The sequence below is a fragment of the Megalops cyprinoides genome, chromosome 13, assembly GCF_013368585.1.
Source record: "Megalops cyprinoides isolate fMegCyp1 chromosome 13, fMegCyp1.pri, whole genome shotgun sequence".
NCBI lineage: Eukaryota > Metazoa > Chordata > Actinopteri > Elopiformes > Megalopidae > Megalops > Megalops cyprinoides.
In genome coordinates, this window is record NC_050595.1 from 12,284,570 (window position 1) to 12,300,651 (window position 16,082).

The 16,082-nt window shown below is 42.8% G+C and overlaps 1 protein-coding gene across 1 annotated transcript in view; it reads left to right on the forward strand.

The window, feature by feature from the left end:
• The first annotated feature begins 678 nt into the window (after positions 1-678).
• Positions 679-16,082, forward strand: part of LOC118787954 (ras-related protein R-Ras2-like) — a 32,540-nt gene continuing 17,136 nt past the window's right edge. Inside the window, exon 1 of the mRNA XM_036543737.1 lies at positions 679-1,045. Within this exon, the coding sequence (XP_036399630.1) occupies positions 944-1,045 (102 nt within the window). The 5' untranslated portion in view covers positions 679-943. The remainder of the gene's footprint in view (positions 1,046-16,082) is intronic.

Consider the following 16,082-nt stretch of genomic DNA (forward strand, 5'->3'; position numbering starts at 1 on the left):
GTGGCATGCCGAAAATTATAAATTACATTAACGAGACCATTAAGACTTAATGACCTCAGAGGATTCAATTACAATGAAATATGCTTAGCTATATTAATCCTCTTATTAATTCTGCATAGCAGTTTTTAAAAATTAATACCATGTATACTGTGTCAGTAATATGCAATATTAGTTTTAACATGACCAGTTTTTCATTGTTATGTCATTTTAAAGTTCTCATTATTTAATGTTTACTTTTGAAAGGGAATTTTAAATATTTAAGCTTATCTGACCATAATACCAGTGTTAAGTATGACTATTGGACACATTTTTACAACAGAGATCTGAATCTAACATTGAACTGCGAAGCACCATTGTACGTCAGGGTGATTGCGTTTTCTATTAACAAGATACACAAGCGCTGAAACAATACTCACGAAAATCAACATTTTGTTGCGTTAGGCCTATCAGCTACCATACAATCACATATTTGCTGTGGTAGTCATGTGGTGTAAGGTTTAAACACTGTGAGTAGAAATAGCGGTACTCTGCTCTTCAGCTACTGCCTACTCATAATAAGACCTTAAAATGAACTTTTTTTTTCTCTCTAATATTTACATGCTGCTCATGTTTATTCATAAAGCGCTGTAGCACCAGAGAAGGGCCTCTAGCGACGGCCATTTGTAGTAACCGATTCCCCCTATCCGTTTCACATCCTATCGCTAAGCTGCAGTTGGGAGCGCTTGCACAGGAGGGCGTATCAGCTGAGGCAAGCGTATCGCTGTCTGCAGTTTTAAAAGAAAGAAAGGCATTCCTCTTGACTCATTCTTTTAAACGGATTACATTTTTTCAGGCGAGCGTATTTTTCATCCCTTTGCGTTCCCTCAGCAGAAGGCCTGTCACTGAGAAGTGAGTGTCTGCTCACTGGTGTGAAGACAGCGGCGAGTGCAGCAGGGTTTCCCCGATGGCAGGGTGGAAGGACGGCTCGGTGCAGGAGAAGTATCGGCTGGTTGTTGTGGGAGGCGGCGGTGTCGGGAAGTCAGCGTTGACTATCCAATTCATCCAGGTCAGTAAACACTAGCTGTCTTTTACAGCCATTGCGGGGACCGAGCGTGAATCGGGGGTATGGGTGGAGATGGGGTCCCCACGAGCGGAAAAGAAGATTTCAACTAGTATGAGCTCTGGTCTGGGCCTGCATTGTAATCGTTTAAGATTTGATTCAAGAAACCCAAAGGCTGATTTGGGAAAACAAAAGTTTTAGTTAACAGAACAACGCCAAAAAGACAATGTTGCTGTAAAGGACGATGTTGTCACAACCACACTATAAACATGGATAACAAACCTAGGTACTTTAAGAATTTTTTTTTATCATTTGTTCTTTTCTCGAATAACGGACACAACACTGTTTGAGTAAACGCAAGGCTAGCTAGTTCCCTTTGAAGCGTATGCTACCATTTTACATAATTATTGTTATCGTGTTCTCTCGGTCCCTTAATCATGTGTTTCTTAGGGATCAAAAATCAGAGAAGTATGCAGCACGATAACGACATAGTAACCAACTCCTTCAATTTAATTCCCGAGCATCCGCCTTTAAAATCATATTCTCGAGGATCGTTTTCATTAAATATTTTAAATCTCAGACCATGAAACACAAACGGTAAAGTAGGGAAGTGAATTCGCGAACATTTCTCCCAGAATTGCGTAGTATTTACCGCTGGGAAATCTAGATAAACTGTTGGGCGGATCAGTTTTTCTCCGTGATTTTAACATTTGAAGAAAACATTTGCCCTGCGGTGTTTGTGGAAACACTTCTTAAAACAAAGCACTCTCTGCTAGCTAGAAGCATGTTGTCGGAAACCATTATCCAATTCAACCTAACACGACAAAAAGAAACGTTACAACACACAAGTCGAATAAATAATTACAGTGTAAATCTTAACACATCATGCGGTGACATTGGTGTCAAATACGTGGTTGAACCGCTGTAGTGTTACCGTAGTTAGAGGAACTTTTCCCACAAAAATCATTGCTCGAAGAAGGCTATCTGAGGCGTGTTAATCTGTAACATTAGATTAGGATTTGCTTGTATTTAGTAGATCAGGCGTGATCCATCTAATGTTGCTACTAATGCAATAAACGCCACACCCACTTCAGTTCAGTCGGCTTGGCAAATATGACATCTGTATTGGCAGAGCATTATGGAAATATAATTGGCTTGAAGAATTAAAATGGAAGGTATTGTATAAAGTTAGTAGACGCAGTAATTAATAAATAATAATACCACCAACAGTGGTAACAGAATTCAGCACAACCGTGTGCCTCTGCTTGCAGTTGTATAGTGATTTTTTTGCATTAACATAATGTAATTAATGTACATATTTCACCATGTCTGAAAAGTACAATAAGATATGAAGAATCCTATTCATGAATTTTAAGAATTGCTAATTTCTGAATGAAGCAGTCGTAGAACAATTTTCAGAGCAGCTGTACTGCAGCAACAGCTGTTCTGAACCCAGCCGTCACCCCACGGAATGTCTTGTCGCAGACACAGTGCATTCCAACAGTCTCTCTTTTAAATTTGCCTCTTTCTCCTTTCAGGGACTACTAATGCAGAAAAAAAAGTTTGCTTTCATTATTTCATGAGCAATATTAGGTTTTAGGGACTTCCAAGCTATTTTAAATCTTATATTTGTGTTGTAGTACATCACCAGAATGACTTTCATCCAAACTTTTGTGTACGATGTTGAACTTTTGAGTTCCGCTCGCACGTGGGTTGGTTTCAAGGTACGTTTGCGCAGTTGGCTGGATATGCTTGACTTGCTGCCGAGGTCTTTTTCACGCAGCACGAAAGCTTGACCATCTTTAATTAGACCCCTTCTGTGCCTCAGTGTCTGGCTCTCCGAGATCTGCCCAAAGTCTGTCTAAAGACCCGTGTGAAGCCCGTGTGGCGAGTGCAGGCGCTCCTTGCGGGGGTGCAGCAGACCGTAGCCTTAGGCCAGCGCGTGCTCCGTCTCGAGCAGTGGGGGCGAGGAGCTGTCATGTGCCTGCAGGTAGAATTTTTGTCGCTGGTTGTTCTGAGAAGAGGTTTACTTAAAGCTTGTGGAATGCGCAACCTGGCAATTAGTGGCATCTGAATTGGGATGGGTGTTAATAGCCTCTAGCCAGACCGGCTGCTGGTCGAGTAATGTACAGGTTGGCGAGCGCCCAGCTTTCAATTGCCACAGTGCTGCTGCCTTTTTAATGTTGATGTTCTCTTACTGTAACCAGCATGCTGTAGCACTAAATCACATCATACAGTTGTGGCAGTCTTAATTGCGGGATGCTTCCAAGTACACACTTAGATAACTTTCAATAAACCGTGGAAATCACAACTCATCTATGTTTTTGGTGAATGAAAGCCATTTTGCTGTCCACACCAAGGCCACACTAGAATGTTTTCATAATGGCATTGAATGTCTTTGAAAAATGAACAGTGGTGCATCAGGTTTTCCATGGTTACAGTTTTGCACAATCACAAAATGCTGTGCTGAACAAGAGATTTTGCTTCAGATACTGACCATTATGGGAGTGGGGTCTTTTGTGTGCTGAGTTTGCATTCTTCAATTTATTGTATGATGTAAACAATCACTTTTAGAACATACAGTGTTAATCCACTGTTTTGTAATGTATCTTTCCGATATAAGACAGAAATTCCATAATTGTTGTGCATGCTCAGTGTGGAAGCTGTACTAAACACAGAAAGTCTGTAACACGAGTAAGAGTCTTTGACCTAAATCTCAATTGTGCACTATTTATCGATTGTTTAGTGGTATGTAGATCATAAGGAAATAATTAATTGGTAAATCAATAGCTTGTCACACTGAATCATACACAAGGAACTGTGCAATGGTGTATGATTTTTGGCATGGAGTGGCATTGAATCTCAGGGTGGTCTGAAGTCCGTACACTGTTTACTCTTCCTTTGGGATGGAAATAGTGAAAAATAGATACTAACCAATCTGATGATGATTAGCCTGTCTGATCTCCAAAAACTATATCTGTCTCAAAAACCCTCATCAGTCAACAGCTGTTTTACTTTTTTTGTATTGAGTGACAGAAAGGAAATTTCAGAATTACCCCAAAAAAGGAATATATGGACATGTCACTGTGGATAAAGGAATTGTGTAATCTCGCATTTTCAGGACATGGTGTGCAGCCGCTCGTCACTCCAGCAGCAATTATGTCCTCACACTTGTAAGCCTCTTTATATATCTTTTAAGGTTTTTCTTAAATTGTCAGCATTTCCTCCGAGTATAATTATTCAAATCTCCTTAGGGCATAATGGTTTTGTGTATTGTTAATCCGTCTGGAACAGAGGGACGGTTTTGCGAAACCGATGGGCTGAGAGGCTCGGAACGCTCCTACGCTCCTCTTCTCCCTTGAGTGATCCCTGTTCGCATCCGGCCCACGGCTTTGGAGCCGGGATCCAAACCGCTCCAGCTGTGAGGCAATTACCTTTACCCCACGGCCAATGATATCAACCCCCACACTCTGCAAGAGGGAGGTGGACTTTACTTGTGGGAAAAGCTTCCTCCTGGGTGGTTCCAGAAAGTAGCAAATTAGCTGAAGATGGAGGTGTGTGTGTATGTGTGTGTGTGTGTGTGTGTGTGTGTGTGTGTGTGTGTGTGTGTGTGTGTGTGTGTGTGTATTGGGGGGGCTGGGGTCATTCAGCAGTGTCTCCTTAATAAATTCCTGGTCTCAGCAGGAAGGGCAAGAATGAGACCTGAATAGAGGGCCGCTTCGGCCATCCTTATCTGCCATTGTGCACAAGCTGAATCACCACCCTCTCTGCCTTACACAGCCAACGGGCGATTATCTGTAGGCTAAAAAAAAAGTTGCATTCCATTGTAGTCAGTGGTGGTTTCCACACCACCCCCGCTGTTGCCACGGAACTTCCTCACTGCTACAAGGTTTCCAGCATTTTCTGAGTTATAGGTAAGTAGAAATCCATCAGTTCATATGGGCAAACCCACAGACCCGCCCTGAAATCTCCTGCACTTTTTTGTTTGTAATTCTGGTGTGCAAAGGCTGTGCCAAAATCATGGCAATCTTAAAGGAATTGTCACAGATGAACTTTGGCTTGGTGTGATTTGGCTACAGCGAAAAGGTTAGGGGTAGCGTGCTGTTATAAGGTGAAAAAAATCCTCAAAATCACATGGCCCATATAATTTCTCTATATAACATTCACTAGCCTTAAATGTGCTTGCTGGAAAATGAGCATTATTACGAATGTCTTCTCGCCAAGGGCATTTTTAAAGGGCGAGGCTTTAGAGTGTGTGTTGGTGTTTGGAAAGAGTCAGTGGAGGGCCTCATCTTGGTCACGTCATTTCTAGGGTTGGGTACCGAAACCCAGTGCCAATATGGCACCGGTTACTATACGACAGGTATCTACCGGACCAAATCGCAAATTATTGAATCGTTAAATTATTGTAGTTGGGTTAGGTTTTATTTATTATGTAAATTTGTTAAGTGTTTTGTATTTATTTCTATTTATATATTTAAGTATACTTTAACCCTTTTGGGCATACGGTCACACCGGTGTGATTTGCCGTTTAGCGTGTAGGCTAAAACCGGTACGATTAGAATACTAGATTGGAAAAATTCTAGCTAATTTTAGCTTTGAGGAAACAGCAATTTAATGTTAAAAAATATAGCAAATGCTTACTGAAAACTATGAGAAGCTTAATAACGCTAATGATAACATAAAGAACCATGTAACGTAACACGCGCACTACACAGCATAAAAATAAGTTACGTGCTAAATGGTTAAACTGTTAACAGTTAATATAGCCTGTTGTTCAATTTCAAGTTCAAATTCAAATTTGCCTTAGCAATAAAAAAGCCGTTCTTTAATGTCATGGACCGTCGTTTTGTGCTTTTTTCTTTTTTTTAAGTATTGGTTCAGGCTCCGTTTATGCACCGGTACCATTTTAAAAGTATCGCTTTAGCACTGGTATCGGAAAAAACCCAAACGATACTCAGCCCTAGTCATTTCCATGTTGACAGAAGACCGTGCCAGCGGAGGCCTTCACAGCTGTCTGCTGAGTGGAAGTTTTTCCACTGGGGCCTGTGTTTTTCACAGGAGGGGAGGGGAGGGGTCGTGACAGGTTTGTAGCCTCAGGACAGCTGGGATTTGTGCTTCGGAACAGGAAGTCACCCCGCGTTGCTGCTGGTACCCCAAGGACCTCTTCTGCGAGCATGGGAAAATGTGATCCGTGGTGTGACTCAGTGCGCCGGGAACGTGCTGCCGTTTTTTTTTTGTTTTCATTGAGGGAGAGGGCGTGAAGGTTTCCATATGACACAGTCGAGTGTGGGGTGACCGCAGGGGGAGCAACGTGTCTTTCGTAGGATCTCAGTTCAGACCTGTCATCGTTCCTCTGTTTTCATGTCCTGTTTTTTGACGTTTACTCTGGAATGTCTTGAATAGAGGTCTGACTCTCCAAAGGAAGTCCGGAATTCTTGAACCCAGAGGAACAGCTGGCCTTGCTGTGGTGGTGACACACTGCAAGTGGCAGTGACACACTGTAGGGGGGATGGAGGTGTTTCCTGAATCCTTGTCGTACCAGACTGGTGACTGCAGTCTAAAAACAGCACCACAGGTCACCCGCACGGAGGGACAGCAAGATATGTGCGCGAGGGCCAGTGTGCGTCAGGTGGTTGACTCAGCAGGGCATGACCGAATGGAGAAATGATGCTGAATCATCCGGCAGCAGCTCAGGAATGCGCAGCGGTCTTGGCACGGCATCTTTAAGCCAACAAGGGCTGGACCCTGGTTTGACCCTGGGCGCAATGCCATGGCACATGAAAGTGCATGTGTCTTTGTCACAAGAACAGGGGTAGAGGAGATTTAGGCCTGTATTATGTGCAAGTGAACTAGACATAGAGTTTCTGGCAGGATGCTAACAAGTTGCATAATCTTACTTTTTGCCCTTACATAATCTTACTTTTTGCCCTTGAATACAGGCGAACACACTTGCCATAGGTCTCTTCAGGTGCCTCCATCTGCATACAATAGCATTTCTAGACTTAAGTGCAAGTCCCCCTTCCCGCTCTCTCACTGTGGAACATGGTTTTGATTACTGAGCCATGAGGTCATATACAAAGCACTCTGCATGGAGCAGTAATGAAATAAATATAGATCTGGGGTGAGGGGGGTCTGTCCTAGGCATGCTTAGGCATTGTGCTGGAAAGCTGCAGGCCCTTTTTCTCACACATTCCTTGGAAAAAGTGGCACTGGTGAACTTTGTGAAGGTACTCTTTTTGTACCAGTGATAATTTAACAGGATAACACCTGTTACACTTTTTTTGGGGCCAAGGTGCCTGCGGACTTCTTATCTGGCTTGTTTATGCAACACATGCTACTCTAATGATAGGTACGGCAAGCAACCTCAGTTTGGTCCAAGTTTGCCTTTCCATGGAAGCACCTGATTTCTCAGGACTCTTTCATTTATTGACGTCCACATTAACGACACATTCTCATCACACTTACTCTAAACCCATATCCTAAAACACAGCTGTAGAACTTTGGAGATGTGGCTGTAGAACTGTAAACCTTATTGCCAAACTGCCTATTTATATTAAAGCACAGGCTGGGTGTGCAGCAAGTGTTACCGGCTGTGAGTGTGTGTTTGATGGGAACATTATCGGGTTTGTTCTCTGCGAGAGACACCTGTGAGTTTCTCGCAGCGCTGGCACTCTGACAGAATTTCCCAGCAGACCTCACTGTCAGCCAAAGCACACAGCCGCCCTTTAGGACTTTCCACTCAGTGATTAAAATGTCATCCTTCCTGCCTTAGATAAATTGGGTAAAGATTTTGTGGTCTTACCAATTATTAATGGAACAAGTCCTCATGTCATCATGCACTGGTTTAGAGTTTGAAGTGTTGATGTTTGAGAGCAAATTAGTTCGAAAAAAAGGAGGTTGAGTCAGTGTGTTACCCTCATGCTTCTTCTGCTCATACTTCACAACTTAATATACCCTCACTGATGATGCTAAGATTTTAAGCGACCTTCCAAAGTCTTTGTTTTAGATGGTTCCTAAACAAAAACTGTTTGTGTTAGAAATGATCTTAATCTGTCCTTGACATGTATGATTTCCTACACAATACATCCTGCGGTGACATCCAGTTGCGATACCAGTGGCGTGCCGTGTTTTTAGTGATTGGTCTGATTAATGAACTCATTTTTGTCCTGTTTGAAGTGATGCAAGTGTATCATGTTCTTTCTGCCTTTCTGAAAAAGGCATAGAGGGAAAAGCCTGCTTTCCCAGTGACCTGATATTAGTATTGATAGGAGGACAATAGATGCCCTTGGTGGTGTGATCACGCTCTGAAAACTGTACAGGAGGCTTGTGTTGTAGAGTTTTGGGAAGCTGGCCCCAAGCACTGCGTTGATGTCGGTACCAGCAGGTCACCAGTGTTAGTGTGTCAACAGATACTGTGGTGGCCTATGGCTCCAGTAACATCTCTGTCTTGTGTAAAATCTTTTATCTCTGCAAGTACTGTAGTGGTCTGTCTGATAGCCCTCGCAGCGCAATAACAGACTCTGTGAACATTGAATATTTCCTCTAATAAGAAAACAAATAGCAGCGTTTAATTGGATTTTAATGTCCCAAAGGTCGTATTTCCTTTCACTGATGTGGATATTTGAATGTTAGTGGTGGCTTGGGAGGTGGTCTTTGAAAAGGACCCATGCCCAGACTAGTGAAGTGGTTGCTGAAGTTTTCATAAAGGACAGATGGGAATTAGTCTTACTGCATAGCAGTCTGAGCAATTCCAAGTTTTGGCAGAAACAGGTTAGTATACTACCAGCTGGTACCTTCAACTTGGTAAGCTAACCTGCTTCTAGAAGAACTTGGAATGGCTCAAACTGCTATGCAAAGGAGTGCTGTTTTCAGCCTGTGGGTTATAGGGTATCTCAACTTGGCTCTGAACTGTTCTTCCCTGTTAAACAGCAGTTTTCACAGAACCACCACCCTAGTGATGACTGACATCCCATTTGTTCTGTATGTGTGACATAGTTGGTTGGCGGGGATGCCCAGAACACAATGACTTGTGATTACGTTGCACTTACATTTAGTCTCTCAGCAGACGGTCTTACCCAGAGTGCCTTCAACAGCAAAGGTACAAAATCGCCTATAGTAAGGTCATGTGAGCAAAACTGCACACAGAAAATGACAGGCCACATCTCATGTGTCAGTCCACAGTTCTCTAATAATTAGTGCCGTACTGAATACAGAGGTGATACAGTGAAAAAAAAGAATAATAGTACTCCACAGTACTATATAAGAAAAAGGAAAAAAATTAAGTATTGTAATTAGATAGGAGGCACCTCCCCCGGACAAGAGAAAGAAGATATCTAGTTTGGGACCACACACAGCAGACAGAGGGGGAATTATCTTGCCTGGAAAATGCTGGATAATGCATGTGTATTTTGGCGGGGTGGTAGTGGTGGAAAATCGATTCATTTTCTTTGTGTATGCTGTTCCTATCCTTTTATACTGTGCGGTTTGTATACTGCCTCAAGGTTAATGGGCTACCTTAATCTGAATGCTTCAGCCTTTGTCGTGTTTTTTGTGCTTACCAGCCAGTTTTCAGGAAAGTTTGCCACAGTGCCGCATGAAGAGTGACAACGTGCATTTGCGTTTTCACCTCTCTTGTTTGTTTCGCTCCTGTACCGTGAGACCCCTCACCCATCTGTCTCGAATGTTGGTGTGGCTTTTCAAAGGCCTCACCCATGACTTGAGGTATCCTGTTTTTGCAAGGCACCTACATGAAGAAATGCTGCCTGGCAGGGCCTCCTCTTTCACTCTGGCCTTTCTGCTGCTGTTAGAGGAAAAAAAAAGGTTTTCGTTCTTTTTGTATAGACTCTACTCTGTAAAATCAAAGACGAATCTCAAGGTGAGACAGTGGAATAAACAGGAAAAAACCCCAAAATCTTGAGTGCAACTTACAGTTGAAAATGCAGGCTTTTATGCAGCATCTCCCCAGTGCAAGGTGTGAAGGGTTGATGTGCAATGATACAGTTTCATTTTCATTTTTGAATTTTTTTTATGCAGCAAAACTTAAACATGCTTTGATATCCACAAAAAGTCCTAAATAGCATAAATGCAATCCATTTTTAAAGCATGCAGTTTTGATTCAGGGCTGTGTAAAAAGTAGCTTGTTTTAACTCCTCATGAGGAGATTGTGTGCAGTTAACATTTGGATGAATTTTCTGCCTTCAGGCTACTTTGTGTTGAATGGTCTGTGCATAGTGCGCATACGGCGTGTGCATCCGGGCAGAGTGGAATGACATCTGCTGGGAAATCCAGAAATGAAGACGATTCCACTTCATCACCAGTGCAACAGGAGATCACTTGCAACAGGAGATCAAATCCCCTGACAATAGGAGCTGTCCTATCAACTGTGATGATTCAACTTTCAATTGTGAAAGCACTAAATCTGATCAGAGATGGTTTCATGGCATGTCCGGTTTCATTAGATTGCCCAATCATGTGAGTTTCTTCTACAGGTTGTTGCCAGTAGAAATTAGCAGTGGACAAGTAAGGGCAAATGAAAAGCTATGCAGGGACTCCATTCTCTCCAAGTTTTTGCTTGTTGTCGACGCTGAGTGTGTACTCTCCTGAAGAACACAGTGAGCATGGTAAATAATTTAGAGCAGTTGATTTTGGCCAGGTTGATGTGTGGGATGATTGTCATGTATAAGAACTACAGCCAGTCCAGCAGAGGCTTCTAAAAGGCTTGGGTCAGCATGAGAGCACTGGTCCCAGGAGGCCATCAAGTTAGCTTGACTGCAGTGGGGGGGGGGGGCGGCTTTGCTTCTCTTTCATGCTGCTGGGAAGGTAAAACGGGAATATCACACGCCTGCCTGCCTAAATATCCAGGCACAGACACCCAGTTGTTCTGTCATGTCCCTCTTACTGTAGCAACCCGTACGTCCTTGAGCTGGTCCCCTCTGTACCTCACCCCATCCTCCACACCTCATCCCGTCTTCTGTCCCCTCCTCTGCACTCCTCAGTTGCCTGCCACACTTTACCACCTTGTGTGCCATCTGTGTCTCACTCCTGCCATGGCTGCACTTCTTGCCAGTAGCAGTGAAAGATGGAGCAGCTGCAGTCAGGTATACAGCTGCTGTGTCTGCGCAGGTGTGCATCTGTGTGCAGTCAGGTACAGAACTGCTGCACCTGACTGCAGCAGTTCTGTACCTGACTGCTGAAACAGAGCTCTGGCTTTCTCCAAGCGACATCATTCATGCAAAGAGTCGGGCATGGTGCTGCTGTGTCCACGCAGATCTGCACTCCTGAGTGTGCCTCTGTGTGAGTGTCGCTCATTCCTCACATGTGATTATGAGCGCATGAAGTCTGACCCCAGGGTCAAAGTGCCCTGGTCACACACCCATCCCCCAGCTGACCCCTCCTTTACCCTCAACGCCAAACAAAAAGAGCTCTGTGTGATTGTGAAGCTAAACGCTATGCCACGGCTGGGTGAAATTAGCCAAACTATTTCTCAGAGCTTTGACCTGAGCCGTTGTCCTTAAATGCCTGTACTGACAGGTTAGGTATTAGTAAGAGAAGGCCGTAGAGTGAATGAGTGAGTCTAGGCTACTCAGACTGTCTGTAATCTTCTCATGTACATATGCAAGCAAAGACACACTAACTCCCTGTTTATATGGCCCACCAAATTCAGCATTATATAGATTCATTAAACCTGTTTCCAGGAAGGTGGCTATATTATGTGTACTTGAAGGCCATCCTCTAGGCCTACTAGAGTTATTACTGCTTTGTGAGTATTTGTTGAGCACTGTACAAACAGGTGGTACCAGGATAAGTAAATTATTAAATTTTTATGGTGTTCTCTTTAAGAGGAAAATTGACTCCTTGTTTTTACACAAGGGTCATATCAGTGAAGTAGGCTGCATCCCCTTGTACATTGTTGTCAGTTAGAAATGCAGGATTTAATCTTGCCATTTTGGGTCTGGTTAATTTGACTGGTACGTTTACCCACAGTGCAGTGATGTTGAGGCAATCTAGCCGTTGTGGTCCCTGTTGTCTGAAATGTGGGTGGTTTTAGGTTTGTGCAGAGTAAACAGCACTGGATTATCTGACTGGTGGGCAGCTGTGGTGTTGTGAATAAATACTTCAGTGCACTTCACTTCAGTCACACTTACGCTTCTGCAGTAGTTTATTGCATGTATGTGTGAAGTTCCTCTGTATTGATCTGCTGTGTTTGTGTTATACCTTCTGGCAGAAAGAGCACTGTAGTCACACATACTTTACTGACTTATTTAGGGTAGTAGTCAGTTTATTTAATGTAGATGCTGCAGATGGTTGCTGGCACTTGTGTCTTAAGCTGTAGTGGGTCTTTGTGATTACTGTTTTCAATCCAGACGAGGCCAGATTGTAGGTAGTACTTCAGAGTGGCATTGTTCATCCATTTACGATGAGGGAACAGTGTTTCATCTGGTTTAGTGACATTCCATACATCTACTGTGTGTGTAGGCTAACGTGGCTGAGGGGCACTTGTTATAGTCTAGCCATGTCTGGGTTTAGTAAAACAGTTTGGCATGCAGGTCGGTGTGTGGATGTCGACCTCTGAAATGAGGAACCAGGTGATGTCCCTCACAGGCCTGCCCAGACAGCAAACAAAGCAATAGTGGTGGCTGTCGCTGGGGAAATATGCTCTGGGCTTTTTGTTTTCATTATCTTTCCCTCCTTTCATCGTTCTTTCTCCACAGCAATGTCATAGTCGAGATAAAAGAAGTGTTTTTAGGGCCTACACTTCTTTTCCATTTTTCTTCTTCAGACAGCATCATCCTTAAATTATTACTTCAAAGTTGTTTTTGTTCACTGTTTGGCTAGACCAGTCTCTGTCATCCCTTCGTTCTGTAGAAATGATCATGTCAAATATTTACGTAACATCATTATATTATAGTTCCGTAACAGATGCCTTTATCCAGAGTGAATGGCATAATTTACATTTACAATGTACAATTTTTACATGCTATCTGTTAATACAGCTGGATATTTACGGGGGTGATATGGCTTAAGGTAAAGAGGATAAGCTTGCCCAAAAGTATAATTGCAGCACCCCAGCAGGGAACTGAGGCAGCAGCCTTTTGGTTACAAACCCTGTTTTTTACCACATTGTTGCCCACATAATAGTTCACAAAGAGGAACTTGGGTTATTTGTACTGGGGAAAGTTGAACTAAACATACCTCGAGCAAAGTACAAGACATTTTCTCTTTCATTTGAGGTTGATTCTCTGGTAAACACAATGTGCTAGTTCTGTTCTGAATCGCTGGTTTACACTTAGTCATGAAGACCCAGTAAGATTTCTCAGCCTGGGTAAAAACACTTCCTGAATGAGTGGGTCTGATCACTGAAGCAAAATCACAACGGTGTGAGTAATATAGTTCTGCCAGAACCCTGTAAAGTGAGTGATGGTGCTTGCTCTGAGACCTATAACCCAGATATATACTTTAACTCTAGTCCTAAAGTCTGGTCTATGTTATTAGCTTTTGTAGGGAATCTGCAGTGGTGGCAGACGGTTGGTTTCATCCTGTCGGGTTTAAATGGGCTAGGTTTTGCCAGGTTACCATGGTACAAAACATCATTTTGATTCACCAGGTACCTGTAATTTACTAGGTTTTCGTCAGTAAGGTGCGTGCTCCTCAAACCTAGATCTCCTATGGTATTGTGTAACTTGCTGTTGTGGTAAATAGAGTAGGGCATGGTCAACTGCCAGTTCCAAAGTCAGAGGGGACAAAAGGGAGGAAAAGATTCACAAGAGTAACTTCTCATTCATGGGGATTTTCTTTATAGTAAAAGCCCCTCTTCCTTGGAATGATGGGAAGTACACACAACCCAGCCAATGGGATGGAGGTACTTGACTGTGGCCCACCACTCCTCATATGAGCGTTTGTAAATGAAAATTATTTATTCCTTGAATTGTGTGATGAATTCTTCCCGTGTTTGAAACGCTGGCCTTACCGCTCTGTGCTTCCGTTGGTTTTTTGCAGAATGCCGTTTCAGGTGGCAGATAACAGTGGCGTTATCGCTCCATAATCCCCTTTTGGTTGTCCCTCTGCAGATGTCTGTTTCAGAGTGAGGCGTCTCAGTTTCATAAAAAATAAGAGAAGAGTCCTATTTTGAAATCATACTTCAAATCAGTACAATAGGGATGTTTTTTCCCCCCACACCTTTTTCAAGGCGGTATGAACATTTGAATATTAAATACACTTTAAGTCGCCCTCCTCTCAGTTCCAGAAATGGACAGGTAATGCAAAGAAACACAACATAAGAATTACCTAAATGAATTTACTGTGGGATACTAGAAGAAGTAAATCACAGTTTAACAAAAAAGGCTGCAGCATGTCAATTCAGTGGGTGTTGAAAGAAGTTTTTCTTTTTACATGCAGTGAGGTTTATAAACCTTATTGAAATGGGCATGTTTTTACAGCCATGTCAGTACATGACAGAAGAGTGGTTTTACTAATTGACAAGACTTAAGTTTAACAGGAAAATATGATGTACTGAAACATTCTTTTTTATCATGATGAGTGGCACTTCTCCTGAAAATGTTTTGCTTATACTTTCTCTTTACGTTGTGGAGGGGTAATGAAGTGATTAATTTTAAGGGTGTTGAAGAAGTTGCAAAATTTAATGAGAAATGAGAACCAACATTATGAGTGGCATAGTTCTGAAATTTCGTAAGAAAACTGCAGAAGTTATGCTGGCTTTAAAATACCATATTGTCCTTATGTAGTTGTTAGGTGTAGTTGTTCTGTAGTGAGAGTGAATTTGCTATAGTATTTCTCTACAGTTTCAGTGAACGTGTGTGGTTCAGTGTTCCTCCATTGAGAGAGTTTGTGCTGTCCATCAGGCATGTCTCCTGGGCGTCCCAGCAGAGGGGCTGTTTAGCAGCTGGCAGAGGGCATGGTTCAGACAGCTGAGTCCATTTGGCCCCAGTAAAGGGGGCCAGTTGTTATATGACAGTCAAGGGTGGAAGTGAGTACTGGCACAGCTCTTCAACAGGTGATGTGGTAGTTCTGAAGGGATCAACACAAACCTGGGGGGAGTGGGGTGTTGTGGGAGCATTTGGGGAGGGTATGCACTTGCCATGCAATGACATCATGCCTCAGGTAAATACCCCGAATCATCTTATTCCTCTTGCACACAGCTGACATCCTTGTATAGCCCTTAAGGGACCAATAACATCTTTCAAACGGTTTGGGTAGAGTCTCAGGTTCAGCTATAAGTTCAGTGGAATATACTACTGTCTCTTAGTTGTAAATATCCTCTTTCAAACATTGTTTCAATATTGAAATTATATCAAGATGGCTGTAATTCAGTAAACCCCATTTTTGAAGGTGCACTGTAAATGGGTCATGTTTGTTATGTGTGTTGGATGTTGGAAGTACACACTGAGGAAATGATGAGTACTGACTAAACATATTTAGATTATCACCCCTTCAGGAGCTTGCATCTGACTATATAGCCACAGTAGTGCAGCTGTAACAGTGGTCTGCAGACATGTGGGGGGTCTGTGCCTGTGTGCCCTCAAATGCCCCAGTATGCTAATGCTGTGAAGCATGTGGGCCTCAAAAAGAAGAACTGAGCAGGTCACATGACTACCATATGTCACATCTTTGTACAGGCTTCATTTACACAGCGGGTGAGCCTGATCTGTGTAAAAGAACGGCCTAATTTAGACTAAGGTAGTATGTCAAATTCAGCACTGACATGAAATTGACCTTTTATGGTCATGTTTTAACTTGATTCTATGCGGTCAATACAAGGGAGAATGTGTTTCACGCTGATGTTCTTTTTTGACTGAATAAGCCCTTTTCTTCTAGGTTAATCAGGCGAATTATTTCCCAATCTTTGCATGAGTGATGTCGCCTGGAGAAAGCCAGAGCTCTGTTTTAGCCACTTTAATCTCCCTTTCTTACTGTGAAAATGGTAACTGGATTTGAAATGTATTTCTTGTGTTTACCCTTTAGTTTCACAAGGGCCTACCAGGACAGCCTGCCAAGTCTGACGGGCTGGCGTCGGCGAGATCTT